This window comes from Manacus candei, unplaced genomic scaffold (genome assembly GCF_025592945.1).
Source record: "Manacus candei isolate 608988 ecotype Guabito, Panama unplaced genomic scaffold, ASM2559294v1 h1tg000173l, whole genome shotgun sequence".
Lineage (NCBI taxonomy): Eukaryota > Metazoa > Chordata > Aves > Passeriformes > Pipridae > Manacus > Manacus candei.
Genome location: NW_026138221.1, coordinates 26720 through 44057, shown reverse-complemented (window position 1 = coordinate 44057; position 17338 = coordinate 26720). Strand labels below are relative to the sequence as shown.

General features: G+C 61.2%; 2 protein-coding genes across 21 annotated transcripts; both read left to right on the top strand.

The window, feature by feature from the left end:
• The first annotated feature begins 126 nt into the window (after positions 1–126).
• Positions 127–8238, top strand: NACA (nascent polypeptide associated complex subunit alpha). 20 transcript variants are annotated; one of them, XM_051773568.1, is made up of 11 exons: positions 194–301; positions 693–764; positions 2428–2466; positions 3081–4203; positions 4297–5711; positions 6695–6780; positions 6881–6958; positions 7209–7355; positions 7546–7674; positions 7916–8038; positions 8110–8238. In XM_051773568.1, exons 2-11 carry the CDS (start codon positions 695–697, stop codon positions 8122–8124), a joined length of 3225 nt encoding a protein of 1074 aa, XP_051629528.1. In that variant the 5' UTR covers positions 194–301; positions 693–694; the 3' UTR covers positions 8125–8238. The 20 variants fall into 20 exon arrangements, with proteins under 20 accessions (XP_051629545.1, XP_051629528.1, XP_051629543.1 ...); XM_051773583.1 differs by having other exon boundaries at positions 3081–4616; positions 5076–5711; XM_051773580.1 differs by having other exon boundaries at positions 3081–4616; positions 4956–5711.
• A 1306-nt stretch (positions 8239–9544) lies between these two features.
• On the top strand, positions 9545–17300 carry PTGES3 (prostaglandin E synthase 3). The gene is made up of 8 exons (XM_051773595.1): positions 9545–9701; positions 14180–14293; positions 14396–14465; positions 14924–15022; positions 15227–15316; positions 15510–15572; positions 15976–16000; positions 16449–17300. Coding segments are annotated over exons 1-8 (483 nt in total). The 5' UTR covers positions 9545–9699; the 3' UTR covers positions 16469–17300.
• The last annotated feature ends 38 nt before the right edge of the window (positions 17301–17338 follow it).

Sequence of the window (17338 nt, the reverse complement as noted above, 5' to 3'; positions counted from 1 at the left end):
CCCTGACCCCCTACCCCTGCCCACTGCTGAGGTCAAGGCCCACCTTCACAGCACCTCATCCCCACACCCGGGGCGTTCCTCGCTTCCCTCCCACGGGGGTCCCGCCGCACCCCTGGGGGGGTCCCCACGTCCATAGTGGGGGCGACCCGAACAGAGCCCGGAACTCCGGAGCGCGGCCCTGGGGGCGGGCCGGGCCATGTTGCCGGGCGCTCCCCCCTGCCCCGGAAGTGCCGTGCTCCCGGAAGCCGCGCTCCCTTCACGGTCTCTTTCCGCCGCCATCTTGGGCCCCGCTCCCCGCACAGTGAGTCCCGCGCCGCCATCCGCCGCCATCCGCTGCCATCCGCCGCCATCCGCCGCCGCGGGGGCCGCGGCGCGCCCGGGAGGACCCGCTGGAGGCCGGCGATGCGGCCGCGGGCGCGCCGGGCAGGGCGGCGGGGGCGGTCCCGCGCACTGGGGGCGAGAGGGGGGGAGAAGGAGGCGGCCGAGGCCCGGGGTCGGGACGGAGCTCAGGCTCGGCCCGGGCCGTGCGGGGGAGTTGTCTCGGTAGATTGCCACAGTAGCGGGAGGCGCTCGGTGCTCCGGAGCGCGGGGATGCGGGGAGGGCGAGTTACCGGCGCCCGGTGGTCGCCCCGCCGGGCTGTCCCGGAGCCCCGGCGAGCCCGGGCCTGTCGCTTTGTGCCTCCCTCCCGCAGAAATGCCCGGCGAAGCCACAGAAACCGTCCCGGCCACGGAGCAGGAGCTGCCGCAGCCGCAGGCGGAGACAGGTGAGGCCGGGGGGACCACGGGGCGGTTTTGGGGCTGAGGCCGGGAGAGGGTCACGGTTTTGGGGTCGATTCCCGGGATCCCCCCGCCCGGCGGGATCTGAGGGCGGGAGGGGGGAGCTGCAGCCCCCCGGTGAGGGCGGGGAGGGTGTCGCGGACCCGGTGTCGGGTGAGTGACACCAGCTCGAGTGTTGTCACCTGTGCCGGGGGGGTTTGGGGTCTCTGTTCCACGGCCCCTCCTCTTCCTCTGTGTCCCTTTGCTGCGGCCAAAACAAATCCGTGCCGGTTCCGTTTTGTTTCCCACCCCAGAACACGTGGGATGTCCCACAGGGAGCGTGACCCGAGTGGAGCGGTGGGGTCTGCTCGATTGGATTTGGGGATCTCTCCCTGTTGGATTTGGGGATCTGCCCCGTTGGATTTGGGGCTCCCCATGGTTGGTGGCAGAGCCGAGTGACAGCTGTTGGCGTGACAGCTGTGCCAGGGATTCCCGGGGAGCTCCTGGTTCCTCGTAGCTGGAATTCCTGGCTGGGGCCCCCCCCCCGGATGGCTTTTCTGTCTCTCTCCACTGACAACTCACACCCTCCTCCTCCTCCCAAAATTCCACTGCCGTCAAGTCTCTGACGGTTTCTCGGGAGTCCTGAGGCAGCTCCTTGGATTTTGTCTGGTTCTGTGGAGGTTGGCTGGTCCCCTGGAAAACCCCTGGAGACGGGGCTGATCCAGGGGTTCAGCTCTTGGCAGGCTCTGCCGCTCAGGTGGTTTGAGCATCCCTTACAAATTCCGTGTCCTTTGGGAATCCTGCGGCTTGACTTTGTTGGAGAAGGGGCCAAGGAGAGGTGGGGCTGTGGGTGATGAGTGGGAATGGTGGTGTTTATCGGGAATGTCCTCAAACGGTGCCACTGGAGCTGGTGGAGGAGCAGGGATGAAGGACTGTTGGGAGGAGGCAGCTCTGCACAGTTCCATGATGGGCCCTTGGCAGGACTTGTTGCTCCTTCCTGAGGCAGCAGTGTGTTCCTTGGAGCAGGAATTGTCCTGGCACCGATGTCCAGCTCCAGGCTGGTCAGGACAGGTGGAGCTAAAACTGGGCATTAGAAACATCTTCTGGGACACCATTCCTGGGGCAGGGAAGGGGCCGTTGCTCCCCACGGAGAGCCCCACACACGTGTCCCGCTCCAGGAGGCAGCGAGACGGGGACACGAGTGTGACCCCGATCCCGGAGTGGGATGGGGACAGGGGGCAGGGCCACACAGAGCTGGGAGGGCCCTGCTGCTCCCAGGATCCACGGACCTGGGCTGGCTTTGGTTCTGCAGTTGTTGGGGATCCTCCCTGGCCCCGCTGCCCTCGCCGGACGTGCCGGGACGCGCTGCCGGAGGGCGGCACCGCGGCCGGGCCGGTTCTGCTCTCCCGACCGGCGGCAGGGCCGGTCACACTGGTCAGACCAGCACTGCCCACGGCCTCTTCCCTGAGCAGTGCCCTGCGCTCGGAGTTGGGAATTGTGTTGGGAATGGCAGGGCTCTCTCCAGGCTCTTCCCTGAGCAGCACCCTGTGATTGGGGTTGGGAATGGCAGGGCTCTCTCCAGGCTCCCTCAGCACCGGTTCAGGGAGCTGGAAGCTGAGTGCTCTCAGTCAGTGGGATGAGCCTTAATAAACTGTTGTTCTCCCTGTCCAGCTCCAGCTGCCCCCGTTCCTGCTCCCATCCCTGCTCCAGGTACTCGGACGTCCTGTAACCGCATTAACCGTGTGCCGTTCCGGGGGTTGCAGTTCCATTAACCCTAACAGCTCCCAGGGGGCTCCGGGGGTCCCGGCCCCACCATCCCCTGTCTTGGTGTCCCTGTCCCCTCAGGGCACCTGCCTGTGTCACCCAGGGCTGGAGGGAGGGGGCTCCCAGAGCGCTCCAGGAACAATTCCGCATGCCAGTGGGTTACATTTGACTTCCTTCCTCTCCTCGAGGGGGTCCTTGTCCCTCCCTGCTCCCACCAGCCTGGGGTGTGATCCCAGGCTCGGGAGCAGCCCTGGGGTCCCACCAGACCTCCATGGAGGTTGTGGCAACTCCTTTGGTAGAGAAGAGCTGGCAGTAGAGTCAGGTCCAGCCCAATGGGGCTTCCTGGTGGTTCAGCTGGTGCCTCCTGCCATTCCAGGGCTCCCGGGAAAATCAGTGCTGGTTTCTGGAAGGGATGACCCCGTGTGGACCCCGGCAGGCTGGGCAGTGTCTGCTGCTCTAGAGGCTGGGTGCCAAGGCCGGGAGGAAGGCCAGGGCAGGCTCCCTGTCCCCTCCCTCCCTCCCTCCCTCCTCTCATGGCTCACTCTGTTTCTCTCCTTTAGCTGTTCTTCATGCTGCTCATTCCCCACCTCTGGCTCCATCTCCATCTGCCCAGGCTCTCCCAGTGCAGCCCCCCAGCGCTGCTGCCACGGCTCTGCCGGGCCCCCCAACCCCCACCTCCCCCGCCGTGGTCCCGGCCGTGGCCATCCCTGTGTTCTCTGTGCCTCCCCAGCCCCCTGCCCCAGCCTTGCCGGGCCCAGTCACCACTTCCCCTCCTCTGGCTCCGCCGTCCCCCGTGGGTTTTGCAGCCCCGGGATCTCCAGGGCCTGCCCCGGTTAGCCCAGGATCTCCAGGACTCCAGGCTCCGGTGTCCCCTGCTCTGGCTGCTGCTCCTGCTGCTCTCAGCTCTCCTGTGAAAGCTGCTCCAGCTGCTGTCCCTCTGAGCCCAGCAGGAGCTGCAGCCCCAGCCCCTCTCCCTACTCCTGGAGCAGCCCCGGTCCCCCTCCTGCCTCCCCCTTCCCAACCCCTTGTGGCATCTCCCCCACCAAAGGTGTCCCCCACTTTCCTGCCTGCTCCCACCGTGGCAGTGAGTCCCCAGAGCCCGGGCTCGCCCCCCGTTCCTGCAGCCCCTCTCAGCCCTGCCGTGTCCCCGGCAGTCCCAGTGTCTCCTGGCAGTCCTGCCTCCACCCCTCTGGCTTCTCTTCCAGCCTCTCCTCAGGCCCCAGCTCTGACTCAGTGCCCGGCCCTGGTTGGTGCCATCTCTCCACCCGTCTTCCTGGCTGCCCCCAAGGCCCCCTTGTCACCCCCCATCCCTCTGCTGCCGGCTGGGATGTCCCCTGGCTGTCCTGCTGTCCCAGCCCCTGGTGCTCCAGTCTCTCCACTGGTCCCAGTTGGTCCATCTGCTGCCAAGGCCTGTCCCGTGGGCCCTGCCCCAGTGGCCCCAGCTGTGGGACACCTGGTCCCTCCCTTGGTGGCCAGGACCCCTCCTGGGAGCCCAGACCCTCAGGCAGCGCCTGTGGCAGCTCCTGTGGCTCCTGCCCTGGCCACACCTGCTCTGGGAGCTGCTGTGTCTCCCCCAGGGCCACCAGCTCCAACGAGTCCCCTGTTGCCACCAGCAGCTCCTGTGCCTGCTGTCCCCCCTGCCAGCTCCCTGCCTGTCCCACCAGCCATGGCAGCTCCAGCCACCTCTCCTGCAGCCAAACCAGCTCCTATGAGCCCAGTCACTGTCCCAGCTGCCCCCTCTGTCCCTGTCCCACCAGCCATGGCAGCTCCAGCCACCTCTCCTGCAGCCAAACCAGCTCCTACGAGCCCGGCTGCTGCCCCTTCTGTCCCTGTCACACCAGCTGTGGCAGCTCTACCAGCTCCAGCTGCCCCTCCTGCAGCCAAAGAGGCTCCCAAGAGCCCTGTTGCTGCCCCTGCTGTCACCCCAACTCCTGCCACACCAGCTCCAGCCACCCCACCTGCAGCCAAAACTGCTCCCAAGAGCCCTGGTGCTGCTGCCCCAGCTCCTGCCACCCCACCTCCCGCAGCTCCACCAGCTCCAGCTGCCCCCACTGCAGCCAAGGCACCCCCAAAGAGCCCTGTCGAGGCCACCCCACCTCCAGCTGCCCCTGCTGAGGCCAAGGCACCCCCAAAGAGCCCTGTCAAAGCCACCCCAGCTCCGGCTGCCTCCCCAGCAGCCAAAAAGTCTCCCAAGGGCAGCCCTGCCACTGCCCCCTCTGCTCCTGCGGCTCCAGTGCCGGCGGCTCCTCCGTCAGCCCCAGCTGCCCCTGCTGAGGCCAAGGCACCCCCAAAGAGCCCTGCCAAAGTCACCCCACCTCCAGCTGCCCCTGCTGAGGCCAAAGGCTCCCCAAAGAGCCCTGTCAAAGCCACCCCACCTCCAGCTGCCCCTGCTGAGGCCAAAGGCTCCCCAAAGAGCCCTGTCAAAGCCACCCCACCTCCAGCTGCCCCTGCTGAGGCCAAAGGCTCCCCAAAGAGCCCTGTCAAAGCCACCCCACCTCCAACTGCCCCTGCTGAGGCCAAAGGCTCCCCAAAGAGCCCTGTCAAAGCCACCCCACCTCCAGCTACCCCTGCTGAGGCCAAGGCACCCCCAAAGAGTCCTGTCAAAGCCACCCCAGCTCCAGCTGCCCCTGCTGAGGCCAAAGGCTCCCCCAAGAGCCCTGTCAAAGCCACCCCTGCTCCAACTGCCCCCCCAGCAGCCAAAACACCCCCAAAGAGCCCTGTCAAAGCCACCCCTGCTCCAACTGCTCCCCCAGCAGCCAAAGCACCCCCAAAAAGTCCTGTTGAGGCCACCCCAGCTGTGGCCAAGGCACCCCCCAAGAGCCCTGTTAAAGCCACCCCCCCGGCAGTCCCGGCACCTGCCCCTGCAGCTCCAGGTGTCCCCGGTGCCCCCCCAAAGCCCCCTGCCCCCCAAAAAGCAGACAGCAGCCATCCCGGCTCTGCCCCAGCAGGGAACCGCCCCCTGCCCCCCCCTTCTGCTGCCCCCACAAAGAAGCAGCAGCCCCCCCCCAACAAGGTGGCCAAGGCGGCCCCTTGCCCACCCCAAGCCAAGCCCCCCTCGAAGGCCCCGCTCGGCGCTGACGACGAGGACCTGCCGCCTCTGCTCCCCCCCGAGCCGCCCGTGCTGCTGGACCTCTCCCCCCCCGCGGGGGTCCCGGCCCCCCCGGCGCAGCCGCCGCTCAAGAATGACAAGGGTACTTGTGGTTTGCCGTGTGCATGGAGTGTCACTGCCTGCCCACGGGATACTAACCCCGAGCAGGGCCCCGGGCACAGCGAGCCACGGGGAGGGCAGGGCTGGGCACGGCCCCGGGGTCACTAACGCGTGTCCTCGGGCACGGAGCACGGTGTGGCTTGTGGCACTGTGGCTTGTGGCACGGGCACTGCTGCACACGGGGGCTCGGGCAGAGCCGCCACGGGCCCGTCCTCGCTGCGTGTGGGGTCCCCGTGGCGTCCCCGTGTCCGTCCCTGTGCTCTGCCTGAAGTGTCGGGAACCCCGGGCACACCCCGGCACCCGCAGAGGGCTTTGCCAGGGCTTCTGTGTGCCGTGGGCACAGAGGCCCCTTCCAGAGCAGGAAACAGGACTGGATCCAGGTAATGGCTGCATGGGAGCATCCTGGCCACCTCCGAGCCCGGGGACACCCGGCTCTGCTTCGGTCACTCGCGTGGTTGGACACGGCTGTGCCGGGGCTCACAGGTGATGGTGGTGGCACTGCAGATGGTGGCCCTCTGGGCACCCAGAGGGGGGCATCAGGGTGATCCCAAATGATCCCTGTAGTGAAGCCGTGGATGTGCAGCAGCCCCGAGGGCTCGGTGAGTGGGGCCTCAGTGCTGTGTGTCAAGGGTGCCTGTCACTGGGCTGCTGCCACCCCAGGAGTGCCACCCACACTCCTCCTGGTGCCTCAGGCTGGAACTTCCTCAGGGGCTTGGCATTGCAGACCCTCCAGGCATCCATGGGGCTCCCTCCCACCATGGTGAGAGCCTGGGAGCAGGCTCTTGTGCCACCCTGCTGATGGTGTTTGGGGTGCCGAGACGGCTCCTGATGGCATTTGGGGCGCACCACTTAACTGGGCTGACTGGTGACTGCACTGGGAACCAGCAGCAAAGGCTGCACCAAAGCAGCTGCATCCCCTGGACCTGCCTGAGGTGGGAAGAGTGAGGTGTGTGTGTGTTCCTGCAGGGTCTGGAACAGAGTCCGACAGCGATGAGTCTGTACCAGAGCTCGAAGAGCAAGACTCCACACAGGCCACGACACAGCAGGCGCAGGTAGGGCGGGTGGCACGTGCCATCCGTGGTGGATCAGGATCCCTGTGGGTGCCCTCCTGTGTCCCCTCGGGGTTGTCACGGCTCCCTGTTGTCCCCACAGCTCGCGGCAGCGGCCGAGATAGATGAAGAACCCGTCAGCAAAGCAAAACAGAGCCGGAGCGAGAAGAAAGCTCGGAAGGTGAGCTGGGGGTGGGCCTGACCTGTCCCTGCTGGGCAGCCCCAGGGCTTGAGGTTGTGCTGGGCACCTCACCAGTCCTGGGACTGCAGTGTTCACTCTGGCTGACACCGGGAATGCTGCTCACTAAGGGCACATTTCCGTGTGTATCCACACAGCGAGCATTGGACCCGGGCTCTGGAGAGAGAAGTGGGCACATCTGGGCATCTGGAGCTCTTCCTTCCCTCGCTGACCTCCCCCTGGTGTTTTTCAGGCAATGTCCAAACTGGGCCTTCGCCAGGTGACGGGAGTCACCAGGGTCACCATCCGGAAATCCAAGAACATCCTGTTTGTCATCACAAAGCCAGACGTGTACAAGAGCCCGGCGTCAGACACCTACATTGTCTTCGGCGAGGCCAAGGTGAGCCCACCCTGGTAGCACCTGGGGGCCAGCAGGTTCCCTGTTGTCATGTGTGCACTGTGTGGCTCCCACCGTGAGTCCCTGGGGACCATGCCAAGGGCTGGTTTCCCGGCTGGGCCGTGTGGCAGAGCCGTGGGATGTGCTGGCACCACCCAGGACTGGCCTCAGCTCCGCTCCTTCCCTCCTGCAGATCGAAGACCTGTCCCAGCAGGCCCAGCTGGCAGCTGCAGAAAAGTTCAAAGTGCAAGGAGAACCTGTTTCAAACATCCAGGAAAACACACAGACCCCCACCGTGCAGGAGGAGAGCGAGGAAGAGGAGGTAACACCTTCCCCAGCCTGTCTGGGCGGGTCTGCTTTGGGATAATCCGGGGATTCCTTTCCTTCACCCGTCTCTTTGCAAAGGGAGAGTGTGGAGTCCTCCCCCGGGGGTCTGTGCAGGGCAGGTCTGGCCTCCCAGCTCCCATCCCTGTGGGTGGAGCAGGAGCCTCCCCAATCCAGGCAGTCTCAGGCTGTGCCAGGCCCGGAGCTGGCGCCCATCCCGGGCTCTGTCCGTCCTGCAGGTTGACGAGACGGGGGTGGAGGTGAAAGACATCGAGCTGGTGATGTCGCAGGCGAACGTGTCGCGGGCGAAGGCCGTGCGAGCCCTCAAGAACAACAGCAACGACATCGTAAACGCGATAATGGTGAGTGGGTTGGGGTGTCCTGGGGCTCGGGGGGGCTCCTGGCTGGCTCCTGACCCCCCTTCTCCCCGCAGGAGCTGACGATGTAGCCGCCGGAGGGAGGAGCCTTTTTTGGTGTTTCAGAGAAGACTAAAATACAGCTAAATTTAAAATTTGTACTATTTCTATCGGTTAATAAAAGTTGTGGCTTATTGTTGGTGAAACACTCGCTGCTCCGTGGTGGTGGGTTGCTGCCCTCCCTTTCCTGGGAGCCCTGGCCCCAGGGTGGAGGCTTCCTCCTGGGAAGATCCTGGCCCTGATACCCCGTCCTGACACCACCTGCCTGTTCCCTCATTTCCTTCCTGCCCCAAAGGACGGCTGGACACGAGCCTGGGGCAGTGGCGTGCCGAGCTCAGTCACTGCAGGGTCTCACCTCCTTCATCCTCCTGGGGTCCCCTTCAAGGGGGGCTTCTCCTCACTCCCCTGCAGCGTGTGATGGATGGATGGGGGTGTCGTGGAAGAGGGAAAGGCTGTGGATGTGTCTGCCTGGATGCCAGTAAAGCCTTTGATACTGTCTGCCAGAGCATCTTCCTGGAAAAGCTGCAGCCCAGGACTGGGACACTCCTTGGGGTTAAAACCCACCCGGAGAGGGGTGGGGACACATTCCATGGGGCCATGTCAGGGTCACCTTCACCCATGATCTCAACAAGGGGATCAGTGGCACCTCAGTTCACAGACAACACGGAGTTGGGTGGGATGTGGGTGTGCTGGAGGGCAGGAAGGCTCTGCAGAGGGATCGGGACAGGCTGGATCCAAGGGCCGAGGCCAACGGGGGGAGGGTTAACAAGGCCAAGTGTCAAGTGCTGCCCTTGGGTCACACCATCCCCATGGAGCGCTTCAGCCTGGGGGAAGCAGCTGGAAAGCTGGGAAAGGCCCTGGGCGTGCTGGTGACAGTGGCCGGACATGAGCCCAAGTGTGCCCAGCTGGTCAAGGAGGCCAACGGCCCCTGGGCTGTGCCAGGCACGGTGTGGGCACAGGCCCAGGGCAGGGACTGTCCCCCTGTGCTGGCACTGCTGAGGCCCCTCAGGGCTGTGCCCAGTTCTGGGCAAGAGAGACACGGAGGGGCTGGAGCGTGTGCAGAGCCGGGAACGGAGCTGGGGAAGGGGCTGGAGAACTGAGGGAGCTGGGGGGCTCAGCCTGGAGAGGAGGAGGCTCAGGGGGCTCTCACTCTCGCTCTCACAGCCCCCTGAGAGGCGGCTGGAGCGGGGAGGGTCCGGGCTCTGAACGAGGCCCAGGCCGCGGCCATTGGGGGGTCCCGGCCCCCCCCCCGCTCCCCCCGGCCGCACTGCGCACGCGCGGCCAGAAGCTGCTGGAAGGCGCGGAAGGGCGGGGGAGGGGGGCCCGGCGCATGCGCGGCGCGGGCGCGGCGGCGCGAGGAGGCGGCGGCGGCGCGCGCGGGGATTTTGCTGCGTCACCACGGGCCGAGCGCGCGCGGGGCATTGTGGGAGCGAGGCCGCGCCGAGCCCCGAGCCCGCCCGGAGCCCCCGGAGCCGCCGCCGGAGCCCCCCCGGAGCGCCCCCGGAGCGACCCCCGCCCCGGAGCGACCCCCGGCACCGCCCGCGCGCCCGCAGCGCCGCCCGCAGCACCGCCCGCAGGAGCGCCCGCCGCAGCCGCCGCCAGCCGCCATGTGAGGCCCGCGGGGAGTGGGAGCGGCGCGGGCAAGGCCCCGCCGGGCCGCGGGCGCGGCGATGGGGGCCGCCGCCGCCGAGCGCTGACCTTGGGGCGGCCCCGGCGGGCTCCGTCCCGCTTGGTTTTGCCCCCGGTTGGTTTTGCCCCCGGTTTAGCCGCGGTGGGTCCGGCCCCGGTTACCGGGCGAGGGCGGAGCGCCCGCGGTGGGTTTACCGGCGCGGCCCCGGGGTACCGCGGTGCGGGCAGGATGTCCCGCCCCCACCCGGGGCTGCGCGGAATGAATGGGGCGGCGGGGGGAGTCGGGGGTCGTTGCGCGTTGCCCGGTGGGTTCGGTGGCCACCGGGCACCCGCCGCTCGGTAGCGGCCGAAACGGCGGAAAACTCCCGGTAAGTAGCGCGCGGAGCCGCCCGGAGCGCGCAGACGGGCGAATCTTGTTTACAAACTTCCACTTTTCCACTTAAAACCCACGGCTGGGTTTTGCCCCGTCCCTGGAATGTCCAAGGCCGGGCTGGACGGCGCTCGGAGCAGCCCGGGCTGCTTGAAGGTGTCCCTGCCCACGGCAGGGGTGCAACGGGAGGAGTTTCAAGGTCCCTTCCAACCCAGACCGTTCCACGAAAGACCGAGGACTAGTGAGAAAGCCCCTCGGGAGCGGGTGGAAGTGCAGGAACCCGGCCCGGAACCCCCCCGGTGCTGCCCTGCCCGGCGCGGGTGAGGCGCTGGATCCTCTCTCTCCACGTGCATCCCGGGTGGGATCCCGCGCTCCCGGGGAGCCCGAATTCACTGCCTTCCTCGGGGCCCTCCTGGGGCCGCCTCAGCGACCCGAAAGCGGCGGGAGCTGCTCGTGGCAGAGCTCTGGCTCCGTGTGAGTGTTCCCTCAGAACGCGCGGGGAAGACGAGATGGAGTTTTTCACGTGCGGGACGACTTTTAAGAAGGAAATGTGGCCGTGGAAGGGCTGTGCTGCCCCCGGAGCTGCCGTTCCCACACCTCCAGCGGCAGGACGAGGGGGAATGGCTTCAGACTGCCAGAGGGCAGGGGGAGGTGGGATACCGGGAAGAAATTCCTCCCTGTTCGGGTGCTGAAGCGCTGGAATGGATTTCCCAGAGGCTGCCCCATCCCTGGAAGTGTCCAAGGCCAGGTTGGACGGGGCTTGGAACAACCTGGGCTAGTGGAAGGTGTCCCTGCCCGTGGCAGGGGGTGGAATGGGATGAGGGTTATGGTCCCTTCCAGCCCAGGCCATTCCGTGGTTCTGTGACCTCCACGTGTCTGGCTGGAATGTCTGGAGGTTGTAGCACTTGCTGAGGTTTTATTTTGTCAGGAATTTGGTCTGAGGACAGAGTTACCCCTCGGGGACTGGTGGCTTTTGGTCCCTTGTCCCCAGTCAGGCGTTTTACTTGTGTTCTGAAACCCCAGACTGGAGCTGCTTCATCCTAACGTGACTGAAAGCGAGAGGGACGTGATAAAGTTGGACTTTTTTTTGTTTAATTTCTGTAAAGTTCATCATCCTGAAACTGCAGCGCTGCTCCCTCTGCATGGAGCTGTCTAAAATCTAAAATGAGGCTTTTTTTAGTTAAAAAAGCACCTTTCCGGGGTTGATAAGTGGAAAGAAAACTAATTGAGTAAAACAGGTTTTATTGCTGTCTGGGGGGTAAATCCTGCTGGGAATCTGACTCCTGCAGTGTCCTCGGGCTGTGGGAGCTCCCAGGATGCTCCCAGGAGACAAAGGCAGGATTCCATAGGCACAGGATACAAGGAGGACAGGTTTGGAAACGCCATGAACAGTGGGATTTGAGATTCCACTCGGGAGTTCAGCGGGTCAGAAGCTGCTGCTGTGCCGGAGACGGGGATATCCAGGGATATCCAGGGATATCCAGGCTGGAAGCACAGCCCCCAGGAGCCACCGTGGATCAGGCAGAGCCATGAGGGCTCTGGGGTGAAGCTGAGCCTCCACGTTGCCTATCAGTGCTGCTGGGAAGCTTCTAGAACCTGTTCCACCGTGCTGGAATCACAGTTGTCATCGGAATGTGGCGACTGGAAGAGCCAGAGGAGCTTGGGAAGTCCCCAGAACGCGGGTGGATGGGACAGAGGAAACCCTCTGGAGTGGGACACAGTGCCTTGTTCCCTGGGACCCACACGGGAGGGAGCACGTTGGAGTCACCTCCTCCTTCCCAAAGAGTCCTGGGGCTGAGGGATAACCAGAGCCCCCCTGGCAGGAGGCCGAGGCTCCGTGGGGACAGAACTCTGTGCAACAGGTGATCTGCTCCCGAGTCCTGGCGGTGCCTCAGCGCCTGTGAGAGGAGGAGATGGCTCCGTGGGGGTGTGGGAGCAGCTCTGGAGCGCGGGGAGCACGTGCAGGGCTGCTCCGTGTGGTTTGTCTCCTGGGAATCTCCGTGTGGGCAGGAGACGCAAACGAGCCGCGGCTTCCGCCTCGTCCCAGCCCTGGGAGCTCCGGGAACGGGGAGTTCTGGCTGGAGCTCACGGGGAGGTTTTCCCTCCTCCCTTTGGGAGGGCGAGATTGGAAAAGCAGATAAAGGAAGGAGAGGCAGCTCAGGGTGGCGAGTGCTGAATTCATTCCTGGGGAAGCAGCACAGCTTTGGGGGCAGAAACGTGAATTGTGGTCGAGTCAAATTTATTTGGGATCTCATCCCTCTCCAGCTCGGATGTGTGTGTGTGTTTTCCTTGAGCTGAGCAAGATTTTTGGACGTGCTGTGAGTTTTGTGCCTCAGACCCCCCCTCTGGGCGGAGATCCCGAGGTCACGAAGGCCGGGATGTGTGTGGCTCCTGGGAAGGCTGGAGATGTCTCCATTGACATTGAGAACTGGGAAGTGTTAACACTGTTCAGCCCCTGCGTCACCCGGGCAGGGACACGGAGATTTCTGTTGGGTAACGGGGCTGGAGTGACGTCCCCCGGTGTCCCACGCAGAGGGAACAGAGTGGGGCATTTCTCCTCCTCTTTTCCTCTGAGAGTCTTTCATTCCCTGTTAGAAGAGGATACTCGTGCCCAAGGAGGAATTAAAAATACCCCAGTAAGAAAAGTCCTGCTGTGCTGCTGCACTTTACCTGGGTAAGGTGATAATTAACATTCCCTGAAGTGCAGCTGCAAGGGGAAGCGTCAGGTTTTCTCTCCTGGAACAGCATTTCGCTGAAACTCGAGGTTGAATTCAGAATGCACTTGGTTTTGTGTTCTTGGAAGTTAAATCCTTGGACACTGGCCTCTGACCAGGTGTTCCTGCACCCACCAGAGCGTTGGGGCTGCCAGAGGCATCGTGGCAGTTCCACTGCTGCCCCAGCCTTTCCCTGAGCTGGCACCGGTGTAGCCAAGTCCCCGTGGCACTGGGGGAGCTCAGAGCTGGCTGGTTTGGGGGTCAGCTGGGGCTGGGCTGGGCCCTGCTGTGGTTCATCCTGAGGACATGTGGATGGGAGCAGGTAGGAACGTTTAGGGAACGTGCAGGCCCTCAGTGAGTCACCTCACAAAATGTGTCACAGCTCCGTGCCAAGAATTAATCAATTGGTGATCAGGTGAGTCAAAACCTGACCTGACAGTTTAGCAAAGGTCACCTTAATAAATGGTCTGAAAAGTTAATAATTGTGCTTCTAGAGCAGCACTGAGCCCAAAGGGATGAGTTCTAAGATCCCTCCCAACCCATTGCATGATTCTGTGATCTCAGGAAGACAGAGGAGTGTGAGAAACACCCGTGGCCTCTGTGCCTTAGCAACAGCCCTGCTGGGAGGCTGTTTGGTTCCCCTGGAATGCAGGCGTTCCCTGGGCTTGGCCACAGTTGCCAGGGAATAACTGGAGGGGGAGGGAGGAGGGTGGCCAGGCCCTGCTGGGTCTCTTTCCCCAGTCCACTGAGCACGGCCAGAGCGTTGCAGGTGAGTCCTCAGTGTGGAACTGCAAACACCAGAGCTGCCCTGGACATGCTGTTACTTACTATGGTGGTTTTGGAAAGGGAGGAGAATTCCAAAGTGTGTGGGAGTTCCAGTCTGAGTATGCAGGAGGATCTAGGAAGAGTTTGGAGCAAGGATTCTCCAGCTCTCCTACCTGTGCTGACACCAGCTGGGTCTTCATCATAGTAAATCTATTTTTTAACAGTGTCAGTGCCCAAAAAGGTTTTCTCAGTGGTTTTGCTTGGGCTTGGTTTTAACTCTTAGGGTGACAAAAAGCACCCTGAAATCTGCCCAGGCAGCTGTGGGAGGGGGTGGAGCTTCTGCCTCATCTGTACTAGCTCATCTTCAAGTTTATCACAATTTTGATCTGCTGAAACATTTATTTCAGTCTCTCAGATTCCAGTGGCTCCTCCCAGGAGCTCTTCGGGGGTGTTACACACTGAGTGCATCGTTTCTTTTATTCACATCTCTTTCCATTCTTAAGCACCTCTAAAGATGAATAATGAGCTCGAAATGCAGGTTTTGAACACGGGAGGGAAGGTTTTTAGTTGAATTTATTGATGAAATGCCCAAACCTGCTGTGCCCACAGGCAGCCTGCCTCTGCCAAGTGGTACGACCGGAGGGACTACGTCTTTATCGAGTTCTGTGTCGAAGACAGCAAAGATGTTAATGTAAATTTTGAAAAGTCCAAACTCACGTTCAGGTGAGTAACTCGGGCACAGGGAGGTCCCTGAGGGCTGAGGAGAAGCAGATTTGTTCTACAACGTGTTCTGGGCTAAGCACCAACTTATTTTTCTCTTTGCAGTTGTCTTGGAGGAAGTGACAACTTTAAACATTTAAATGAAATCGACCTTTTTAATAATATCGATCCAAATGTGAGTATCCCGAGTCTCCTCTTGGGTGTTCTTAGTACTGGAACCTGGTGAGTCACTGGAACAGGTTGTCCAGAGAAACTGTGGATGTTCCATCCCTGGAAGAGTTCAAGGATAGGTTGGATGGGACTTGGACCAACCTGGTCTAGTGGAAGGTGTTCCTGCCCACGGCAGGAGGTGGAGTGGCATGATCTTTAACCCAAACCATTCTGGACTTCTGTGGTCCTAAAAAATACCATCTGTTCTTTAGGCTGCTCCTGGGATTTTGGGACAAAGAGTTCCTTAGCCTGTAAGAATAGGCTTGAACTCAGATCCGTGGAAGTGTTTTTCAGGAGAGTATTTTATCCTGAAGTGTTTTTCAGGATAAAGAATAAGTGGAGAGGTTAAGACAGATGAGGGATGTCAGCAGTTGGTGGTGAAGCTCATCCTGATGGTACTAATGGGTATTTGCTCTTTTTCAGGAATCAAAGCATAAAAGAACAGACAGATCCATCTTATGTTGTTTACGAAAAGGAGAGTCTGGTCAGGCATGGCCAAGGTTAACAAAAGAGAGGGCAAAGGTGGGTTTGGGCACCTGCTGCCCCCCCTGGCTTTTAATTTGTGCATATTTGGGTCATGTTGGAATTATGGAGCAGTTTTGGGTCACTTTTCCTGCTCCCGATCCGGCAGCAGCTCTCGTTAACCTGCCTGGTCTGATGACAGCCGGGTTCTTCCTTGTCCTTAAAAGATTCCTTGTCCTTAAGTAACTCCTTGTGTTGGTGCAGCTCAACTGGCTCAGCGTGGACTTCAACAACTGGAAAGACTGGGAAGATGATTCAGATGAAGACATGTCCAATTTCGATCGCTTTTCCGAGGTAGGGGGTGAGGAGTTCCTGCAGTTCGGGGTTTGCAGGGCAATTAATCCCAGGTTTTCTTGTAATTCCTGCCTGGGGGCAGCTGTCCTGTCAAAGCAGCTGGGGGCTGTTGGTTTAGAACCATTTCAGGCTGGTTTTGGAGGAGAATGGGGTTGGATTCACCCCGACTCGTGGCTGTTCTCTCTCTGGGCAGATGATGAACAACATGGGTGGAGACGACGACGTAGATTTGCCAGAAGTAGATGGGGCAGATGATGTGAGTATGTGGTTGGAGTAAACACGGGCAGGGCTGCTTAAGAAGTCTTGTGCTCCCTCTTGAGCACTGCAGAAGGCTTAAATAGCCCCAAACCTTGTTTGGACAGGTGATGTTACCTGGGGAAGTCACCTCCCTCCCTCTCAGCAGTGCTGAGGGCAGTGGGGGCACCATGCAGTTTGGAGTCTGTGTCTCTCTGCAGTGGCTCTGTGGGCTCTGCAGAGGCCAAACTGAGCTCACTGAGTCCTGTGGAACCCGGAGTTCCTCAAAATCCCTGCTCTGCCTAAAGGGGATCCAGCTTGGTGCTGGATTTGGGAGCAGCAGCTCGTTCCTGGGGGGTGGTGTTAGAGGAAAGGCGCTTTCAGGGCCATCTGTTCCACTTAATGTTGTTTCTTTTCCTTTGCAGGACTCACCAGACAGTGATGATGAAAGTAAGTTGTTGTTTTCCCCTCACACAGCTGCTGAACCACCCCGGCCTCGGGCAGGGCCGGCAGATGTTCCCCCGTCCATCCCATGAGTCCTGGCAGGAGATGAAGCCAGTGCTGGGAGACAGCCTAATCTGGGAAAGCCTCTCCACACAAGCCCCAAATACCACTTTGACCTTCTGAGGCAGCTGCAGTCCCAAGGAGGCTTCAGCTTCAGGAGCAGCACGTGCTCGGGGTGGCTCTGGCACAGATCTCCCTTGGGGAGAGCCAGGAGGGAGGGCTGAGGCCCCAAACTGCTTCGTGCCCTCCTTGGTTGAGGGCCAGGTCGTCTTGCTCGTGTCCCTTGTGACATAATGGGGCTCTGGTAGCTTTTAGAAAAACAAATAGCCAAAAAAAAACATTACCCCACAATCCAGCCCTAAAACAATTCTCTTTTCTCTCTCTCTCTCTCTAGAAATGCCGGATCTGGAGTAAGGAAAACTGTCGTCTTCAGGGTTTTGGGGAAAGAACTTCATCACAACATTTCATAATTGAGATAAGAATTCCTGAGTTGATAGCCCTAAAGGGAGATCCTGCATCCTTTAACCCATTTTCAGTCCATTTTAAATGGCTTCACTGATGGTAGGTGTGTCCCATGGCACGGGGCGGTCTTAAGCCACGAGAGGCAATAACGTTATGCATGAACCGTTTTCCAGACTTCCAAAAAAAGACAAACCAACCCCCCAATTGAGGTGTAGGCAATCCGTACAGAACAGTTGCAATAAAGTTTACAGAGCCTCCTTGCCTCGTAGCAGATGTAATTACAATGGGAGAACCCCTGAATCTACACCAAATGGTTAAGCATTTTTTCCCCCCCCCCCTTCCTCCTCCACGGCCTGAAATTGTCTGTTTGTACCGGGAACAAAACTTGTTGTCATTGGCTCCCCAAATTCAGCAGGCGAGGCAACATCCCTCCGTGGTGTCTTCAGGTCTGTTCCACTAAAGTTCATATTGAAAAGGAAAACCTAAAACTTCTCCTCGTTTGGTGTTGGGCCCCCCCGAGCCCCCGAGCGGTGCCGGTGGCCGGAGCCTGTCCCTGGTTCCGTGTGACCCCCCAGACCTCCCCCCTCCTCGCCCGGGGGGAGTGGCTGTACATTGTTTGCTTTGTCAATCTGTACATTTAGACCAAATCGTATTTGCACTGTGGGTTTGGCAGCGAGTGACAGACCGTGGGGCCTGCGACCGGGCTGAGAAACCTCAATTTATGTTCAGAGCAGCTGGGATTTTTTTAATGTCTGCATTCTTTCTAATAAACTGTTGAAGACTCCCCTGGCTCTCCCTTCGGCCTGGGCCTTGTGCATTCCT